This window comes from Pelophylax lessonae (assembly GCF_965119305.1).
Source record: "Pelophylax lessonae genome assembly, chromosome: 2".
Taxonomy (NCBI): domain Eukaryota; kingdom Metazoa; phylum Chordata; class Amphibia; order Anura; family Ranidae; genus Pelophylax; species Pelophylax lessonae.
In genome coordinates, this window is record NC_138769.1 from 423,487,628 (window position 1) to 423,510,065 (window position 22,438).

The 22,438-nt window shown below is 38.4% G+C and overlaps 1 protein-coding gene across 8 annotated transcripts in view; it reads right to left on the bottom strand.

Moving 5' to 3' along the window:
* The window catches only part of MSI2 (musashi RNA binding protein 2), a 945,687-nt gene that overhangs the window by 261,360 nt on the left and 661,889 nt on the right, over positions 1-22,438 (bottom strand). For all 8 annotated transcript variants that reach the window (XM_082244675.1, XM_082244672.1, XM_082244671.1 and 5 more), the window contains one exon: positions 20,950-21,032. In XM_082244675.1, coding sequence (XP_082100801.1) covers positions 20,950-21,032 — 83 coding nt within the window. The remainder of the gene's footprint in view (positions 1-20,949; positions 21,033-22,438) is intronic.

The window sequence follows — 22,438 nt, forward strand, 5'->3', positions numbered from 1 at the left end:
CAAATAACCCCCTACCAACTGTGAGCATTAAGCCAAAATGAGATGATCACACAGCAGCAGCTCCTTTCCTAGTACAGATGAATAAAAATGTGCTCATGCAGCCTCAAATAAATCATTTCCAGTACCCATACTAAGGCCTTTATTTTCATACCTTCTATTACCGTTTGTGCACCTGGGTTCTTTTATTTCAAACATGAAAAAATAAATGTATTAAAAAAGTAAATATACCACAAACTTCCAAGCTGGTTAAAATTGGTTGCCTCCAACCCTGTGTGCAAGCTAAACACTTTATAACCTACCAGACCCAATGGCTTAAATCCACAGTGTAAACAAACTAGTTGCTGAAAGCACTAGGCCAGTATTGACTAAAGATGAGGTTCATGTTCACTGCTACCATGAGTTTGTGAATCAAACTTTTGGCCATAGAGTCTGAAAATTTTGCCGCCAAAAATAAGGAACAAGCTACAATGCCATCCATAGCCTTTTCACTTAGTCATTGGAGTAAAAAAAGTAAATGATTTGAAAGTGTGTTTTTCATTTTGGTGCCTTGCAAACCTATTATTTGAATAGGCTGCTTTAACGCAACAGATGCTACGGTGTGAAAAACAGTGTTAGAATCCTTTCACACGGCCCGCATCCGCCGACGGATCCCCGCTGAGCAGGTGGATGACAGCTCCATAACCGCTCTGTGTGCAGAGACAGAGCTGTCAGATCCCCGCTGTCCTTTATGGGGGAATCGGATGAGAATGGACCGCCTGTCCGTTCTCATCCGATCCCATCTGATCTGCTGGACGGATGGAAAATAGGCTTTCCATCCGTCCTGATTTCAAGGATAGGATCGGAAGCGGATAGCAGTGTGTGTCACCGGAGAAGTCTCCGCTGACATCCGCTGCCCCAAAACTGACAGGCGGATCTGATCGGATCGTTCGTGTGAAAGGACCCTAAATGCGAAACACCAGGACGCAAGGTCTGAATGGGCCTCAACACTGCTACTTTTATTACTACGGCCAGCAGAGGGCATGGGCAATGTCTCAAAGTCACAGGTGGATCAGGGTGTGGGTCCACTAGCTGATTAGAGAGAATGATCTAGAGGTTTCTTAAAGTTGCTATAGGCTACTGCACAGTTCAATCATCATAGTTGATTGAACTGCTTTTTAAATAAGCTATTTCTTTGACAGAGGTCTGTTATTCACAACCTTTAAGCACTAGACTTTCTTTCATCTTCAATATTTTAATATACCCATTTATATGTGCTGTGGTTTTACAGTCCCTCTTTAATGTACCGACACCTACATCACTTTTAAAAAGCTTTTATCTCTCATTGCAACTTCAATCTCTCGCTTGGTCGATCTCCAGTAACACAAAGACCATGTTAACTCCACCAGGAGACCGAGTTATTATATTCCACAGGTGTCTGGGAGGCAACACTTTGAATTGTAACCAGCTGAAAGATAAAAGCCTCAAAATGTCAGTCCTCACAAACAACTCCAAAAAGACATACATGAAAGATTGACAAAATTACTGAAAATGTGAAGGCTGCTATCATGAAATAAAACAAACTATAAACTTAAAGAAATATCCCTAATATACATCTAGGTAACCAGGTCACAATTAATGATCGTCAACGATTAAAGTACATATACAGTACAGTATTTTTGGAATACCTGCTAACGTCAACTATTCTAGATTTGCACTCAAGCTTATAGGAGTTTCTGACAAAATATTAGTTGAGTGACCTGTTAGTTTCTGACAAATATTATCTTCTGGCAAAATATTAGTTAAGTGACCTAATACATATAATTATCTTGATAGAACAGCAAGAAGAAATGAATGTATTCAGATAAGACCTCCGATCCAGCTTAAAGGTAAGTATAGGATAATGCATTTTTAGGGAGTGTGTATTTTAGGTTATTGTTAGACCATCTACCGTAATGTAATTTTTTTGTGACTCTCATCCTTTTACTTTATTGCAATTTTTATTAAGGTATTAAATATAAAGACCAGTGGCGTCACCAGGGTTGGTGTCAGGTGGTACGGTAAAACATGGTGTCAACCCTGCTAGCCTGCCACAGTGCTCTGTCCAACATTAACTAATTATATCATATTAACTTATCTTAAACTTTTTTTTTTTTTTAATTCCTTCAGTTACTTCCTGTTTTCCAGGCCTAGGCAATTGATATCATATATCACAGCAGTCTTTAGGAGAGGAGGAGGGGTTTTCTCAACTAAGCATGCTCTCCTGCCTGTATGCCTGGGCTATGGGAGAGGGATTTCAGAAAGCAAATGGTACACAAATTACACAAATTATCTGCCCTTACTCAAGATGGCCCCAGCCATAAATGCTAGGGGGTGTTTTTCAAAGTGATTTCTGAACAAAATAAAGCATGTGAGGTGGTGAGTTTGCTTTGAATAATAAAAATGAATTAAATAGCGTTTTTGGTTTGTGGTGCTTAGATGCAGCGTACTTTAAATATCAATGCACTTTAACATGATTATTTACAGTATATTGAGCTGATCCATTTTACTTGAAAACATTTTGAAACAACCATACATTCTCTTTAATCTGACCATGGACTTTCCACAATTTCACATTTATGACAGTAGCCAGTTTACTCTATTTAGGGGAACCCACAGAAGGCACTACACGCCTTGGATGTCTACCATTTAATTGTAAGTCTATTTACTATATGAGCCCATGCATGGGTCTTCCTTTGAATTGACTCTACTATTGACATTTTTTAATAAATCTGCTTGTTTGATAGCAACTGGCGACATCCTTGCTTTCCCATGTAATTTGGATTTGGTTGGCTCTGGGTGATTTTCTGGATGTTTATCCACTAGGCTATTGGATAGAGCAAGGGAGGGTTATAACCCATCTGTGTCCCATTGCTGAGATTTCCCTTCACTTTCTGTCCAATAGCCAAAAGGGAAGTGAGAGAAAATTTCTGCAAATTAAGTGAATTCCCTGTGGCCCCCAGGTCACTAGAACTAATGTCTCCAATGGAAGATCCCCCTTCCCCCAATTACGTTTCTGAGGACAATCCAAAATTTGGGATTTTCTTTTACTTAGGCTTTCAATGATAATGGTAAACATGACCTACTCATATGTTTGTGTTGTCTAGAGCTCTTTCCAGGTGTCCTCCCTATATCCTTTCTCTAGCCCTTAAATACCACCTTGTACCAGTAGGGCACTCGCTGTGATGGGGCATTTTTGGATTCCTGCAATCTTATAATTTATGGGGTATATATTTGATAACTGTTCGTGAGATGCCTTTCAGCAAATGTATTACAATGATGTTGTTTCTGTATGATTTAGTATATGTACTTGCAATTTTCTGTTTTTTTTTTTTTTTTTTGTAAAAGCTTGTGTGTTGTAATGTTTGATATCCTGATAAAGCCATTTTGAAGGTGAAACATGTTGAGAGATGACTACATCAAATGTTCTTGTTGATGTTATTTCAAGCATCAGATGATCCTGAATATAATACCACTTTATGTGTATGATTTTAAGCTGGTTTTAGGCGTTTGTCGCGCTTTTATGTACTGAAATATATTTAATACATTTTATGTGTACATATATGTGTTTTTGATTGGTACCTGAAAAATCCCATTCTTTGGTTGTTTCTTTTTGAGTATTTGATTATTGGCAAGTGGTGCATCTGATCTTTCCTCCGGTCCACATTATTTGTTTATTTTTAGGGGAAGGATTGATCATGGCTAGAAAGATTTGCCTGAGAAAACTTGGCATGGGGAGATGCTTCCTTCTAATCCCCATTCTTACCTTGATGACATAAATATAAAATACTTGGGTGAAAAGAGCATTTATGCACCCATGAATCTGATTAGAAAGACCTCTTCTAATAGTCAGACTGTACCTGCATTTCAGCACCCAATCAGAGGGCTAAAACATTAGCCAAAGTCTTCTAAGATGTTTGTAAAAATATACTGACATAATAACAGCAAGGAAGGAGTGAAGTATGAATATCAAAATTCTGTTTATTTTTCTAGAATATTGACAGAAACCTGCTACATGGAAATGACCATGCTTTTAAACACTCTTGAATTTGCTTTAAATATAAATACATATAAATACATATATATATATGTATATATATGGATTTGAAGTATAAAATACAAACAAAAATTAATGATTCACGCCTTAAAAACTGAAAGGCAGGCTTGGAAAGCAAGTGAAGAAAATGGGGCAAAATATGGTAAAAAGGTACTTGACAAAATTACCAAAATATTGAGTATACCCTATTTGCCTAATAGACAGAAAACCTATTGAGAAGCACATGTAATGAAACTTCAGCAGGGCACAACATATTGGATAATACCCTACATGTTACAACCCACTAGCCTCAATGACAAATGGAAAATTCTCATGCCACCTATGAACCTGTGATGTTTGTATACAACTTCTGTTACAGGGGTTTCTTTGTAAAATGACAGTATGAAAAATGATATACCAATGGTATATCCCCCGTGCCACGTAATGAATAATAGTATAGGTGGGTAATTAAAGCAAGGGACCAGCTGCTATAGCACAGAGGTTTAAAGAGTAACAAAAAATATAGCCTTAGAGGGCTACCTAAGTTTTATATTCTACAAAATAGTACCGGTTGATGTGTATCTTTTTATGATAAATAATTCAAGTGCTTAGTGTGATAAATAAAATTAAATTATGAATATAAAATATGTAGGTTGTGTGCTAGGTGAAATGTTAATAACGTGTTAAAATACAATTCCAGACAGTGTATATATCATTTGATAAGGATATATCTATTGCAATAAATAAATATAATCAAGAATAAAATAAATAAAATAGTAAAAATAGTGAAAATTTTGAAAATGACAGTATTTGCAAAGCTTTTGGAACTTTTTTTTTTTTTTTTTTTCAAAACAAGAATTATTTTTATTGAAACATAAGAACATGTTACAATAACTGTCAGGAGCAAAAAGTGGTATGATCAAGTACAAAATTGGTACAGAAAAAGTGGTATAGAGCCAATCAATACGAAGCCTAGCACATAAGGAACCAAATAGTATCAATAAGAAAACATAACAAAGAAACACATATGGTACCTAGATGAGAAATAAAGAAAGCAATGCTGCAGGTGGGGAAGGTGGGAACACTCACTCGGTCATCCAAGGCTGCCAGACTACCAAAATTTGAGGATTCCCAAGAAGACAGAGAGGGTGGGGAGGGAGATTTGAACATGGTCTGTCCTAAAAAGGGTTAAGGCTCCGTTCACATATTGGTGTCCAAGATCATGGGCAGATTCGCCATTATTCTGCCCGCGATCCCAAATCACGGCAAATCGCTGGACGCCCGTGCAATTCCTGTAACTTCCAAATGCACCCCAAAAGTGGCATGATTTTGGCGCGATTTTCGCCCGACAATTTGCGCAAAAAGAATCGCGGGACGCCTGCCGCCCAAAAAAAGTTCTTGCATTTGCCGTGATTCGAGATGGTGGGTAGAATCATGGAAATTCTGCCTGCAATCAGGGATGCCAATATGTGAACGGAGCCTTAAGGTTTGAAAGATAGGTTTCTTACCAATATTAATGGGGACAGACTCATTCTAACATTGTTCAAAAATCCTTGCCGTCAGCCATGACACCTTCTCCTGAGAAACCACTACAAGGTAAGACATTTTTAATTTTTTTTAAATTGTAGATATTCTGTGTAAATAGGAAAACATAACAAACATAAAACGGAATTTTTGTAAAATCTTACCTGTAAAATTCCTTTCTCTGAGTCCTCCGACAGTCGCCGCCTCTTCATATTCGTCACAATGGGGTTATGACCTTTGCTCCGTAGGAGTAGCTAGGCAACAGAATATGTCAATATTAAGGCTTTTAACATATCCCACCCCCAGGGGGTGGTCCCCTCAGTCAATAACCTCCTACTTCCTGTATCCATACCTCAGTTTCAGTGGAATAGCAGTAGAGTATACAACCAAACCCCAAAAGAGGGGCGGGGGCGGCGACTGTCGGAGGACTCAGAGAAAGGAATTTTACAGGTAAGATTTTACAAAAATTCCGTTTTCTCTTACGTCCTCCGACAGTCGCCGCCTCTTCATATTCGTCACAATGGGGACGTCCCAAAGCAGTGCAAACATGAGGGGTGGGAAACGCAGCCGCGCCTAAGGCAACGCCGTCTCCACATCAGAAAAAAGGAACCTTACCAAAGGAAGGAAACCAGCTGGGAAGCATGAAAAAAACTCGCTCAACATGAGCAACAACCCAGGAAAAAACAAATAACCTAATATGGTGTGGGGAACCCGCACAAGCGATCAAGCCACTGCACATGGGACAGGGAGAGTCGCAGCCAGGACGCAGCAGAATTGCGGAGCAATACCACAAGGCGTCCAGTGAGGTAGCCACCTCACCATAGCATCCCTGCAGCGAACAGGGATGGGTCGTTCATTGCGCCAGGAAAAATACCTGACTGAACGCTCGATGGCAGGCTGGGAATCCACTGACCCACAACCTGCGACCAGTGGGGTCAGCCCGAGACCCAGCCCGCATGATCCTCTTCATCAGAAGAACTAACTAATGCTGACAAAAATAACAGCTAAGTAAAGCGAGAGAGAAAAAACTCAAATAAAATCAAAAAAAGAGAAAAGGCTGAGACAAAATGCCCCAGCATAGAGACATCCAGCTACTCCTGACAAGCTAGACATTGAAACTGAGGTATGGATACAGGAAGTAGGAGGTTATTGACTGAGGGGACCACCCCCTGGGGGTGGGATATGTTAAAAGCCTTAATATTGACATATTCTGTTGCCTAGCTACTCCTACGGAGCAAAGGTCATAACCCCATTGTGACGAATATGAAGAGGCGGCGACTGTCGGAGGACGTAAGAGAAAGTGGGTTTTTGCTAATTTGAATTTAAGAGTGCAAATACACTTTAACCCCTTCACGCCGACGGAGCCCAAATATGTGGCCTCGGTTTCAGGAGGTTGTACCGTGGAGAAGCCTGCAGCTAGAGGCATCACCTCGGTACCCTTGTTTAGAGCCGATGGTCGGCTTTCTTGTAATGACAACTGATGTGGCTGAGCAGCCACTTGATTGTCACTAAAAGGAGTGGGAGGGGATGTCCCCCCCCACTCCCACCACCTTCAGTGGCTCGCCCAGGTCTCCCGTCCCACTCTGAGACTCGAGCGACCAGCCGACACATCCACCTGCTAGCCGTAGACTTGAACAAAGCCAAATTCAGCTTTGATCGGGTCTCCAATGTAAAAACCCAGGAGCAATGTCATGACATCACTTCCGTGTACTGGAGCCTTAAAGGCGCCAGATTTTTTTTTTTTAAATTACAGCATTCAAAACAGCCAGGCGTTTTGAATGTTTTTAATTGCAGAGGAGGGATTTGGGGTCTTTTAGATCCCAGATCCCTCCATAAAGAGTACCTATCACTCCCTATTACTGTCACAAGGGATGTTTACATTCCCTGTGCAACAAAAGTGATAAAGTGAAAAAAAAAAAAATTAAAGGGACCGTGTAAACGTGTAAAAAAAATAAAAATAAAATAAAACAATTAAGAAAAAAAAAAGTGCCCTGTCCCTCTGTGCTTGCACGCAGAAGTGAACGGATATGCAAGTTTCACCTGCATATGTAAACAGTGTTCAAACCACACATGCTAGGTATTGCCGCAATAGTTAGAGCGAGAGCAAAAATTCTAGCACAAGACCTCCCCTGTAACACTAAACAGGTAAACATTACTTAAAGGATAACCTATGGAGATTTTTAAGTACTGTAGTTTGTCGCCATTCCACGAGTGTGCGCAATTTTAAAGCATGACATGTTAGGTATCTATTTACTCGGCGTAACATCATCCTTCACATTATACAAAAATTTGGGCTAACTTTTACAGTTTTTATTTATTTTTTTTAATTCATTAAAGTTTATTTCAACCCAATAAAATAAATGCATTTAAAAGACCGCTGCGCAAATACCATGTAACATGTAATACTGTAACAATCATCATTTTATTCTCTAGCTAGAATATATACACACACACATATATATATATATATATATATATATATATATATATATATATATATATATATATAATGTTTGGGGGTTTGACGTAATTTTCTAGCAAGAACTGATTTTAACTTGCAAGCTACATATGTCAGAAAAAGGCTTAGGCTCAAAGGAGTTAAAGGGTATTTCTACTTTTGTAGACAAACTGGTATAATGCTTACTTAATATTTGTCACATAGCCAAAGTCACATAGCAAAACTTCTAAAAAATTAAAAAATGTCAGTATACCCTTTTAGATGCTCTTTTCTGTAACTTCCAGCAAGTAAAACATTCTAATTAGTGCTCTTTGTTATAAGGTGGGTTGGGAAGCTGTGCTTACCATAAAAAAAATAATGTCTCAAGGTAGATAGCTCTTCAGTTTTACTAGCTGTGTTAACAAAAGAATAAAGATTTAGAAGCTGGGCTTCTCCATTGTATGTTAACCACTTCCCCCCCAGCCTATTGTAAAATGATGGATGAGCGGGACATTTGTCTTTAAGGGTGGACATTATACCATTTCCTCCTGCAATGGGCTATGCTGCGGCATGATCCATGACTGGCTGTGTCCACTGGACACAGCCAATGATTGATCAGTGTACTGGCCCTGTTGCTGGTATCATGTGATCACTGTAACCAATCACAGCAGTTCACATGACAATATTAAACAATGGCTGGCTTCCTTTCATGCCATCCACTGTGTACAATTGTGCTACTAGCTGTGATTGGTCACAGTGATCACACGGTATAGACAGAATCAATCACAGCTCCTCTGTACTATGTGATTAGCTGTGGTCAATCACAGCTAATGACAACAATACATACTGAATGAATCAGTTTCATGCAAGTCAAATTCACTGGTATAAGCATTTACAATGTGTAAAAAAAAAAAAAAAATTCTGATCACTTTTCCAGAGTAGTACAGTGTTACTACTGTAACACTGTATTGCTCTGGTCACAGTGTGCTAAAAAAAAAAAAAGATATGTAATAAAGAAATAAATAGAAAATGATGACACTGTACTGCACTTGTGACAGTAGGTAAAATAATTTTTAACGTTTTAATTTTCCACACAATTGTGACGACATCAAAAAACTTACAATGCTCCTTACTAAATATCCCGACCGTCTTCTTTCGAAAAAGGGGTCATTTGGGGGATATATGTACTGTCCTGCCTCAAGAAATTAAATATGCCATCAGTACATCAGAATTAATCAATTTTTAAATACATATACTATAGTTTGTGGACAAACAAATGTAGCAGAATACATTTTTGCCTAAATTTATAAAGAACAATTTATTTGCACAATTTTATAACAAAGAAAAATGTGGTGATTAAAAATACCATCAAAAGAAAGCTTTATTTGTGTAAAAAAAAAAAAAAAATATTTGGGTACAGTGTTTGTAATTCAAAGTGGCAATTGGACTCAGCCAGTCCCAAGCCCAGCTATAGGGATAGATTATGCTCTGCTAGCAGAGAAAGGCCTGCAGTCCATTCCACCACCTCCTCTGAAAAATCTAAAAGGTACCTTTGTGTGACTAGGAACACACAACATATATATATATATATATATATATATATATATATATATATATATATACAAAAGTGGAAATACACTTAAAGAGAATGGTGCCAGAGGTATCTGCTAAAAGAAGCATGTTGTTTCTATAAGTTTCTCTATTGTACTTTTGTTTATACATTCAGAACTTTCCCCCAAATCATCTAGATTTATGTAGGACAGGTGCTTGAGCAGATCTGCTCATCTCTAGTTATGAGTTATACTCAGGATACTTTGGAATTGCAGTTATCTTCATTGTTATGTCAGTGTTGTGTCTATCTGACAAAGAGCTGTGTGGTTAAAAGAAAAAAGTCTGTATACTGCAGTAGCTAGCCATAAATGCGTACTGAAAGGTGGCACTTCAGTCAATTGTAACATGCGAGAGTGTGCGTGTCATGCACCCCTGTAATGTTTTATCACACAAATAACTAATTACCATAGAGGAACACTTTTTTTTTTTTTATACTATGCACTTTCTTAATTAAAAGCATTTAAAGTCAGAATAGAATGGTTGTGCAGATGTACAAGTAGAATAAATTCTCCGCTGTTTTATTTTGTCACAATTGGACAATAGTTCTAGCCTTTGAACATATTTCGGCATTTAGTTTTGGAAATCCAGAAGCCTTCGTTCACATAAACATGGGTTTTTACAAATAAATAAATGTTCTTCAAGCTGCTGATATCAATCTTGTGTTAATGAAGATTAAAAGGAAATCAGATGTCGCCCTGTAAGAATTCTTATTAATAGTGTGATTAAAGAAGCAGTCAGTGATCCAATAGTTTTGGGGGACAAATAAGGATTTAAATAGCACTAATGCAAGGAATTTTTTTTATCCCTGTTGTATGTAATGGTAAGAACAAAATGAACAATATTATTTCCGTGCCCTAGGAAAGAATTAGCAAGTCAAATATTGAGTCAGCCCTCCAGCATATGCTAAGAAGATTGCTTTGATCTTATCCGCTCTAAAAGCTCCATTATTGAATTTATACTCTGTGAACACATACAAGGCCAATATACAATGCATACATAACTACACTGTTTGAAGAAGCAAAGAATAGTGCTTGACAAAAAGAAAAAAGGAAATCAGAAAATATATAGAAAAAATAAAACCGGGTTAAAGTAAAAAAAAACCTCTTAATATACTTTTATGACTGTTTATGACTGTCCTACCAATGCACACTCCTGTATCCAGAAACAAGGAACTATAATCTAGCCTATAGCCTTTTCTAAGGCACTGGCAGACAAGACTACCGTAAGAAGGGATAACAACCCATTCCCTAGCTTCTTCCAAGAGCTAGACATCTTCATCAACACTCTTTCTAATGCAATAACATGCAAGAATGAAAACCTCAAACAATTTAGGAATCTTGCCAACAGGAACATATAAATGGGATTTTTTATTTTTTTTTATCTATATAATAGTTTTGCTTCTAGTAGCAACCAATCTGAGTCTACCCTACTTTCTCCAAAGATAGACTAGTAAAAAGAAAAAGTACAACTAATTGCTTCAACACTAATGGTTAAATGACCAAAACCGAACCAGAAAAAAACAAAAAAAAAAAAAAAACAGTCAGAATGTATCAAAATCCATCATTTTATGATGGATTGATTAATGTTGCAAACATTTTACTTTGCTTGAGTCCTAAATCTTACTATATTGGATACTTGGCTATGTCACCAGCTTCTGGTTTCAGTATGGGGTAATTTATGTATTTATATAAATATTTACCAATCTCATCTCCAACTTAAAAAAAAAAACTAAAAACTGTATGGCCGGGTTCACACTTGTGTGCAGCTCGCGATTGTATGTTCATTTTACCTGCAGTTTTAGGTGTGCTCCCAATGACTTCAATTAGCCCATGTGTTTTCTGACAGTGCATCAAAGATGCAGTATGAAGAGCTTTGATGTGTGTAGAAGTCAATGAGAGTGCACCTAAAATCGCAGGCAAATTGTGTATAGAATCGCACTGCAGTGTGTACCGGTGTGAACTTGGGCCTAAAAAATTTATAGGTAGCTATGTCCCTGTTGGGGAGTTTTCTCCTCATAGACTGTTACACTGTTTTTGAGACAACAGAGATGTTAACAACAACATTAGTTCACGTCATTTAGCATTTTAGAAGTTTTTTGTTAGAACCCTGCGCTGGTTTGTAATACTGCACACTCTAATTAAAATATCCAGATTGGCGCTTAAAGTGGTTCTAAAGCCAAAATGTTTTTTACCTTAATGCATTCCTTGCATTAAGGTTAAAAATGTTTTACAGCTTTCTGTCCTCCCCCACCTCCTTAAATACTTACAATCAATAAATTCACAGCTGGATCTCTTTACTCCTCTTCCCACAGGGATTCGGGCAGCAGCAGGAGCAATTGGCTCCTGATGGTGACAATCAAATGCTGTGAGGAGGAAGCCACACTGTCTATGGAGCGCGGCTCTAAAGACACACACAGCTCGGGAGCGAGCATGCACATGTACCCTCATAGCATAATATTAAATATTTGCTTTTGGGTTTATTACTGTTTTAAATTTAATTTACATTGCTTATATGCCATTCCACATCAGATTCCTGTGCCTCACTGAAGGGCTATTTTCTACTGACTTGCAATACATGCTAGATAGCGTAAATAGGAACATGGAAGGATATAATTCACTTGTTAAGGTACTTGCCAATTATGTATGTATGCATTTAACTTTGCTTGAGACAATTTTAACTGTAAAGTTTTCATTTATAAGTGTAAGTGCCCAGAGAATCTTTAATTACTTGGAAAGATGCTTATTAAGAGTAGGGAAATTAAATATCTCCCCAATCCATCCCCCCTCCCCCCCCCCAAACACCCTGACATGTCATGAATTCTTTATTATTTTCTTAGAAAGTTTTTATTATGCTTTTACTGAAAACTTATTTTTCAGGGAAGCCTACCGCACCATCCACCTAAAAACTCTACATTGGTCACCTCCATCAAATCCTCCCCCACAGCTATTATCTTTTGTACCACCTCTGTCCCCCACACTTTTATTGTAAGCTCAATGAGCAGGGCCTCCTATTCCTTTTAAATTGAACTGTATTGGAATTGCACTGTCTCACTTGTAAAGCTCTGTGAAAACTGTAGTCGCAATAGAAATCCTGTACAATAATAATAAAAAGTAAAAAGCAAACATTTTACCCACCCAATATTCAATGCTTACATGTAAGCAAAAAGCAGTTTACTACACACTAGTTTCAGCTGACCGCAGGCAGACATTTCTTTGTTTTAACAAGAAAAAGATGTGCAGACATACATCAGTCATACTAATGTGATGCTTTTCTGGAACCACAACTGTAAGTCTGCCACTGTTTTGTGACCCCACTAATGCAGTTTCCCAAATAGCATAACAATCATCAGAACAGCATATATTAACCCAAAAAATTATTACTAGTTTCCCACATGGGTCCTTAGTCTGGGATCACCCCCAGAAAAGGTTTCAGATACACATAGTCACTTAAAAAACTGATAAACCAATCATTTTACGCTTATTCTGTGTGTAAACTGCTTCACAAAACGCCAGTTTGGAGGTAGATGGAAGACGACCCCAGGAAAAGATCTGTTGCTGAAAAAAAAAAAGGCTGAGGCCAGTGTCTCCAGGAGGCAGAATTTCCACAGAGAGTGACTGCAGGAGAGGAGTGGTAGTATCGGAGGCCAAGAAGCTGGTAAAGTAGTCTTTGCACTAATGGACAAACTGTGTGTGTGTGTGTGTGGTCATAAGGAGATAGTGAATACCCCTGTGTACGGGTGTTTGGGGATGGTAATTAAATGTAGATTGTCGCTTTAATTGTATTTGCTTACAGAAATAGGTTGATAGTCTTCCCAACTTTTTTAGTATTCTGGTTAGCTGGCCTACTGGCTTGGAAGAAGGGAGCAGAAGACATTTGTTTTGACCACCAGCATACCTTCCAGTGGTCCCATTACATGGGACTGTCCTGGGATTTTAACAAAAGCATGCTTTCTTCTGAAACTGGACTGTGTCCCACTGCCTAATCCTGCCCCCAGCTTCAGTTAGAAAAGTGGAAGTGGTAAAAAAAAAAAAACACATTTGTGAGGAACAGTGTCAAATGCTTTTGCAAAATCAAGATAGGTTATGCCTACTGCCCTTCCTTTATTAAAACTACTGCTCACTTACTCGTAGGATATTAACAGGGTGGTCTGACAAAAACATGGTCTAAATCCATGTTAATTAATAATACCATTTTTCACGACCAATACCTTAGTGGAATTCCTTAGTTGTCTCTTAAAGACTCTGTAAACTACTGATGTTAAGCTGACTGGTGTGTAGTTGCCTGGTATATCCTAGACTATTTTTTTTTAATATTGGAACCACATTTGCCTACACCAGTCAGTCGGTGCCATTCCGGTCATTAAGGAGTCTTTAAAAATCAGGCTATCATCACGCTAAGCCCCCTGACAGCACGCAGGTGTAAGCCATCTGTCCCTGGTGATCTGTTTATATTTAGCATTTCAAGTCTGCTTGTGACCCTGTTTTCTCAAAACCACAAGGGTACTTTCTGCCAATTAATAATAGCATTACTATTATTTCTAATATTTTTTTTTTCTTGTGTATTAATTGAAGAGAAAAATGTAACAAGTTAGCCTTATCCATATAATTTGTGACTAAAGTCCCAGATTCATCTGTCATGTGGTTTACGTATTCAGTCCTTACCTTTTTACTGTTTATTTATTTAATTTTATTTGAGTTTTTTGTAGCAATTTGATTCTTATAATCAATATTAGCTACTCTGCACTTTTGCATTTCTTATTACATTTCCTGTAACAATTAAATGCCAAATCTGTTCCTTATATTTTTTCTACTTTTTGAAAGCCAGTATTTTCTCCTTTGTTTGCTTAAGTTTTGTTCTCTTGTATGCAAAGGCAAATGCTATTTTTGTTAAGCACATTTTCTCTCAATTAGTATCACATAACATTGAGAGCAACTTGTTAAAGTTGGCTTTTTTGACATTCAGAGTTCTAGTGGTACCCACATGTTCATATAACATATGTGAAACGTAATTACACTGTAGGTATCTATTGCCTAAGGCAAGCCACAGATGATTTCATTTTCTTTCCTACAACCATGGATCAAATTGGGTACAAACTGACTGCCCATAGATGGATTGAAACTCAACTGACCTTGCTGAACTGGCTGAGAGTCAATCCATCTATGGCCGGTTTATGTTTTTCCTAACTTGCATGTGAGCTGAAATGAGCTCTGCATTGTTATTAATTACCAGATCTAGAAGACCATTTTTATTAGTTAGGGCTTCTACCATTTTCCCTATACTATTAAGTGAACTGAGAGGGCAAGACAATTGGCCACAACTGTGCCAGAGAGCAAACAGCTGGTGCAATAGTGGGTTTTGCGATAACAGTTGCAGACAGAGCCTCTGACTTCAATCAAAAGATGGTGGGAAAGGAACACACATGGAGAAGCAGGAGGGTGAAGTGATAGAGCTACCAGGGAAGCATCACCAGTCACTGGAAGGGAGACAGGCAGAAGAACCCTTTCACTGTGGTACCATTGGAGAAGAGAACAGACACTTTTATCTCATGCATTACTTTAAAGAATAAACAGAGAAAATGACATAGGCCGTTGCAGTGAAACTTCATCTAAGGTTGTAGCTTTTTAAGAGGGAGGAAAGAAGTACAACACGTTTTGGAATTTAATGCAAACAATAAGTGTGACTGTTCAAGACCATGTTAAAAGGGGTGGACATGACTGATTCAAATATCTGAATGCTGGCTATTAACCATTTAACAGCAGATAAGGGTGAGCCACCAAAGAGGATTCACCACAATTTTTTGGGGGGGGGGGGGGGGGGGAACAGCCTGCACCAGTTATTTTCACTGAAAGTTTAGGTTTTTTACTACACACTTTGGTGAGATACAGCCAGTGACATAAAAAACTCTATAGTGTCCTGCTGCATTAAAACCCATACTTGACAACAGCCCTGGTAAGGATTGAAAAATAGCAGGATTTGTACTCCAAAAGTAATGGTAACCCTTGACGGTAGATCTATAGCAGTGGTTCTCAACTCCACTCCTTAGGACCCACTAACAGGCCAGACTTTAAGTATTACCTTGGGGAGAGAGCAGCAAATTATATCACCTGGGATGTATTTCAGTTATCTTGCAAACCTGGCCTGTTAGTGGGTCCTGAGGACCGGAGTTGAGAACCACTGATCTATAGGATGTGAAAAAACATTTGGAAGATAAAAAAAAAAAAAAAAACAGAAGAAAACAAAGGAAAGAACACACTTTATATTTTATTTTCCTTTATTTTATTTTCCTTTTCCTATAGCGCTATATCTTAATCTTTAGGCTTGTGTCACACAGAGATGCCACCCAATATGGGCAACAAAGCTATGACTTCTACTTACACGCTATAGTTTTTTTCCCATTTCAGTTTAAAATGCAGAATAAGCGGTGAGGGTTTGGGACATCGAAATGAAGTAAAAAATGTTATAGTCAATTGCTTCAATAAAACAACCACAAAATTAGATAGGGTGATTATGATGGCAGAATAGGCTGTTTTTAAACCTAATCTGTTTATAACAGCAATAAACAAGTTCTGCAACAAACATTATCCAATTGGCAATGATCTGACATAGAACAGGCAGCATGGATAATGCACAATGACAACATCTGTTTGTATGCAGCCATCATATGACCACTTCTATCAAATCCAATACAAATCGAAAAATTCACTTTTGGTGCCAATGGCAGGAATTTTAAAAAAATGGCTATACATATCTATAGACAAATATTTTCAGGATCAGGACACTTAACTCTTCCCTGAGAGACTCTGGGAGCATACCACTATCAAAAGCATCTTTATAAACTTCCAGTAGCTTTTGTGAAAACAATTCTTTATAAGTACAATACCATTTAACTGGGTACCCATCTAGTCACTGAGTTTTGTTGGGATGTAAGGAATGTATTGCCGCCTCTATTTCAAGCACAGAGATAGGAGGATCCAACTCTGCTGCAGCCTTCTGAGACAGCACTGAGAAAGGGATTTGCTCTAGATATTGCAGAACTTCCTCTTCTCCATAACTCACATGTGAGGTATAGAGGGAATAATAAAATTATTGCTATGTCATATGGGGAGGTGCAAGGAATAGAAGCAGGGGATTGTTGAGAATGGGCTAAGTAAGCTAGGAGTTTGCTATTTTTATCTCTGAATTCAAAGATGCGCTGTGATTGGTAAAGTCTTTCTTTTGTGTCTTTTCTACTGAGGGCAAAAATCCTGAAGAATTTCTAATAGGATGGCTGAAACAACCTTTTGGGGAAGATTCCTTTTCCCATTTTGTTTGCAATCGAAAGAGCTCATCGAGTCCCACTAAGGGCCCCCCCTCCAGGACGGTACCCACGACCATTACTGGCTTGCTTCCCTTACTTCAGGGATAAAGAAAAGTTGGCGGGCATAATCTCTCCAAATCTTAAAATTAGGGAAGGATGGGTTCCTAATATATTCCACTTCAGCTTCTGTAGTGGCCTGTTCACATTCTCTAACCTTCCATTCTCTGTCAGAGGTAAGTTTCTCTATATTCCTCGAGATATCCCCATAATGGACTTAGTCTCCAAAGAGAATATTCGCACGACCAGCACAAGGCCATAGTTAGTAACAAAGGGGAGTGGTCCGAAATAGCCCTTGGGAGATACTGAGCCTCCACCACCCGGAGCAAAGCATCTCTAGACAAACAGCACACGAGAGAGAGAGTATTGTAGGTGGAGGAAAAAGAGGAATATGCTCGGACTTCTGGGTGTTTCCATCTCCAGGCCTCAACTAAGTTATAATGTGTCATACATGTCTCTAAAGGGGTGCTACACATAGATGCAGCATTTAGTCTGTTTATATCAGGAGAAAGCACTGTATTTAAGTCCCCTGCCAAAATAATTGGTCCCTCTGCCACTTGGAGCACCTTGCCATCAGCACCTCCCATACAGCCACTGTAAAAGGTGGTGGAGTATAAACTGCTACAACATGGGGGCATGTTAATTATTAGAACCACCACTTTGAACCTACCATACGGGTCTGTAACAAATGTTTTAGGGGGAAAACAGTAGGGACTTGGTCACCAGAAAACAGACCCCTCTAGCATAATTAGAGTACATGGCCTGAAAGGCATTGTGGGCTTCTTGTAGGAGGATTATATTTGGGTTTTTGGATGTAATTAAAAACTAGGGCATGTTTAATCTTAGAATTAAGAACTCTCACATTCCATAAGAGTATGTTAAGGGTTTGGATGATTGGCACCATAAAACGAATTAAATCATAGTACTGACTATGATGGCATAGTGGCAAAGGGCTCGCAGAAAGCACAGAGAACAATGTCCTGGTCCTCAGTATGTGGTGATATCGATGGAAAGCATGGACATTCTGTAAAGCACGGAAATGTTTTCAATGTGGACTAGAAAAGAAGAGCTAAGCTAAAACAACAAATTTAGATAACTAAATACGAAATTTTCCAAAACTTAGAAACATGTCCCCAAACCCCATCTCCCCTCAACCCTGCCCGCAGTCCCAAAAATACTACAGGCTTGCACCCCAAACAACAATGTAAAAATGTCACCCTTGTGGGGGAATTCTTCCTCGTCCAGCTGGAGAGGAAGAGAAGGGTTTAAGTGCAAGGAGCATCAGAACATGCCATGAATCGCAACAGAGTTCATGTCTTTATGTGTCAGCCAGGCAATATGTGCTTTTATAAGGAAGTATTACCGTCATTATCAATTGCAATAGAACAAATAATGGTAACCATAAACAGAAGAGGGGCCTAAGTCCACTGCCCTTAGAAAAGGAATGGGAAATAGGAAGGGTATATCTGTGATCAGGTGCTTCCCAAAGATTACAGCCATCTGTTAGCTTATTTAGATGAAGTGAAGAACTGCGCTTTGCCCTTATACACTACTCAGATCCTTTCAGGATACAACATACTGTATGTAAGACTGCGTTCTCACAGGCTTTGTTTCACACTTTGAAATGCTGCACGCTGTTTCTGCGTTACTGCTGGGAAATCAGGAAAGATGGTAATATGGTTGTTGTTATAGAGTAACTTATGCATATTCCTTGCACGTTGAAGGATTATTTCTTTATTTTTTATTACTGCCCTCTGGAAAGCCCAAGAACCAAAGATTGCATCTCCCAGCTTAGCCTCCTGAGATTTGTGGACTGCCACCACATCTCTAACAGTGACCATAAGTGGGTTTAAATCATCCTCTACCACACGAATACACTGTTCTGAATTAGCTATGCGGTGGCAAACTTTGTGAAGATCATCTTTCAGGATAGCAAAGTCCACCCTCAAAGTGTCTATTTGTGTGGTGAGCGAGGCTTGGCAGGTCTTAATGGCCGCCATCATTTGTGATAGGGTCGGTTCTCCTACCTGTACCTCAGAGGTTCCTGTCAACACTTCTGAAGAGGAGGCGGCTGCTGGAACAGCCAGCGGGTTTGTTGCCTCCAGTCAGTCTGACTCCCCCTCAGCCCAGGGCTGAGCGTCTGCACTAGGAAAGCGTGGTGGTTCCTGTGTGTCCTGGGCGCCATTTTGGCCACCCTCGTGGGTGAAGTGGGAGAGCTTCTTAGCGGGTGTCTGGTGAAGACTGAGACCTATCTTTACCATAATCAGCCTACTGGTGTCTGTATCCACTGATCATTGTAGTTTCAGGCAGGATATGCAAGCCTCAGGCTGTTCAGGATGATGAAGGATTTTAGTGCGGTCCGGAGCTCCAAAGAAAGGCTGTTTACATACCGGAAGTCTGATACAAAATTTGTGGGCAGCTAAACAACGTATCATCTCAAATCTCTGGGCTAAAGTCAATGTGTAAAAGTGTAAGTAGTAGTAGGACTTTTCTGGTGCTAGGAATAATACTCTGAGTCATATGAAACTATGGCCTCCCACAATGAAAAAGGAATTAAACACTTTAAAGTTTTTGCTTTTTAACTATATAATAGTGTAGTTATATTCCCTGTGTTGTTTGTCTTACCTTATAATGATGGGTTCACATGTTGTGGCTGCAATGTGTAGTGTCATGGCTGATCAATTCCCATATGTTCATGTATTACTGCAGCTTGCTTGTCCATATGCACCAAGTGAACATGACAACTTCCTATTCTGGGTTAGAAAGTGTCCAATGCATGCCTCACCTTCCCCTCTTAGTTGAATAACAAATGTAGAAGTACTAATGTGATAAAGCCCTAATCTCCAAGCTGCATTAGCTTTCAGATCTAATTATGGTGTACCTCTCATGTGTAGGAACATTAGACTGAGAGACCCAGGGATCATGGGATAAATCATCTCTTCACAGAAAGTGTCAGGTAAAGTCAAGTAAAAATATATATGTGTGTGTGTGTGTGTATATATATATATATATATATATATATATATATATATATATATATATATATATATCTCACAAAAGTGAGTGTACCCCTCACATTTTTGAAAATATTTTATTATATCTTTTCATGTGACAACACTGAATAAATGACACTTTGCTACAACGTAAAGTAGTGAGTGTACAGCTTGTATAATAGTGTAAATTTCCTGTCCCCTCAAAATAACTCAACACACAGCCAATGATGTCTAAACCGCTGGCAACAAAAAGTGAGTACACCCCTAAGTAAAAATAGGGTTTATGTGAGGAAGCAGATCTCTTCAAAGTGGGGGCCATGTTCCCTCTTAGACAGTTGGCATTAGAATTTTCCCACTGAAAGCTTTCCCCGTACCTACTGTTCCTGTGAGAACTCAAAATGTTTAGTTTTTACATCATTGTACTGGAGAGAGTGGTTACCAGGACCAATAGTGAAAGTGAATCTAGCCCTGCCACATTCCATCCAAAACAAAAACAGAAAAAAAAAAGTTTTGGCTGTACATTTTAAGGGGTCTTTCCAATTTTGGCACGGGTCGTGTTTTCCTAACAGCATTAGCAGTTCACTAATTTTATGATAATGTTGATGTTATTGCTTGGAATTGTTCCTTAACAAAGAGCTCATCTGTCTATATCACAAAATAATTCTTGCTTAGAAGGGACAGGGTGATCTTTATACAGTCACTTCTTTAAATATATGCACTTTAAAGCATAAAAGACTGTCTTTTTGCCAGGTACCATTAAACATTTATTACCCAGTTTTTAAAGTTGAAGTTTGTTGGGTCTTGAATTACACGTGCAGAAGAAGACACTGTGGTGCATACATACTGTACATGATGATTCTATACAAATGTAAAACCATCACAGGATATTTACACATTACTTTAATGATCTGAAAGAACAAATCGAAATTTAAACCTACAAGGGTTAAAGACAGCAACCGATTTCTAATAAGGAACGTACCATTTTGTTGTTTATTTCATGGAAATGAATTTCACAGACTTTCTCCACAACGTCTTCATTTTCAAAGGTTACAAAACCAAAACCTATAAAAAAGAAAATGATGGTGTTGATTGCAATAAAATAAAACAAACAAAGGCAACTGCTCATGTTTTACACACTTTGCAAGCACACAGTATTTGCTTTCAGTAAATGTGCCACAGACCATGCTGAATAGGAAGAAAAAAAAAATCACCTAAACAAATATTAAGCAAAACATTAAAGAAAACAACAGTTTTTACAAGCATGTTTTTGTATACCCTTGGAGAAAGTTAAAACCCAAGAAGTCTTAAAGGGGAACCCCACTTAAGGGTGGTGCGCAGCTTTCCCATAATACTAACATACACCTCGAAGGAATGCTTTTACTTTATACACAAACCAAAATGATTTCAATATAAATCGCATTCTGTGCTGCAACAGAATTATAATGAGGAAAAAACTATTGATAAGCCACCAACAATGATGTAGCTTAGTACTTTTTATTGTGCATACTATATTTTAATCTGTAGGTGTCACTATTGCCGTTGTTGATTACAAAGTTTATAGTCATAGACCTAAACTTTTCATTGACAGCAGTGGCAACAGTGACTCCCTTAAGACAGTAAAAAATGCAGTATATTGAAAATTTCTGCATCAATGTGTCATTAAGCACAAAACATGCTTAAAAGCTTTTACTTCATACACACTAAAGTAACCGTGATTAGTGCCAAAAGGTAGCTGTTTGTTGAGTATTGGGTGAATCATGCCAAGATGGCAGAGCTCAAAAGCAAGCTCATCCAGGATCAGGGCACTATAAGGAAATTGAAGAATTTATAAAGCTTGTCTAAGAGTTCAGAAAAAAAGTGGGTGGAGAGCTGAAGTTGCACTCTACAGAGTTCAGTGAGTAGAGCTCTGAGCGCTGATTGGAGGGAAGAGACACACCCCATTTCACACAGCACACAGGAACAGCGCTGAGCCTGTCAATCAGCTAGAGATCCTTTCCCATCACCTTTTTTCTCTCGTTGTCAGGAAAACTTGTCAGAAGTGATTTATACGGATAGCAGAGGAATGAAGCAGCAGACAGGAATTGCACTTAGTGCTCCTAATTTAGACAAATACAAACTACAAAGAGATATGCTTTGTTCATATTTCATGTCATAGGTTTAAGTTACCAATTGTGCACCCACCATATATTGATTATTCTATCCCAGTGAAGTTTCACTTTAAACAATCTCTATTTACAGGGTGCTTCATATTTATGTGACTATTAAGTTACAAAAGTATATGAATATTGTGGGGGAAAAGGAGAATCGGAATCCTCTTGCTAAAATGCTGCATTTACCCCTATAACTCTAGAAGTTTATGTAATTAAAATATTCCTTGGAACCAATAACTTTATAGCAGTAACAAATTCTGAATGTGAACATATAAAACTGAAGCAAAATAAACAGCAGAAGTGAATACCAGATGTGCC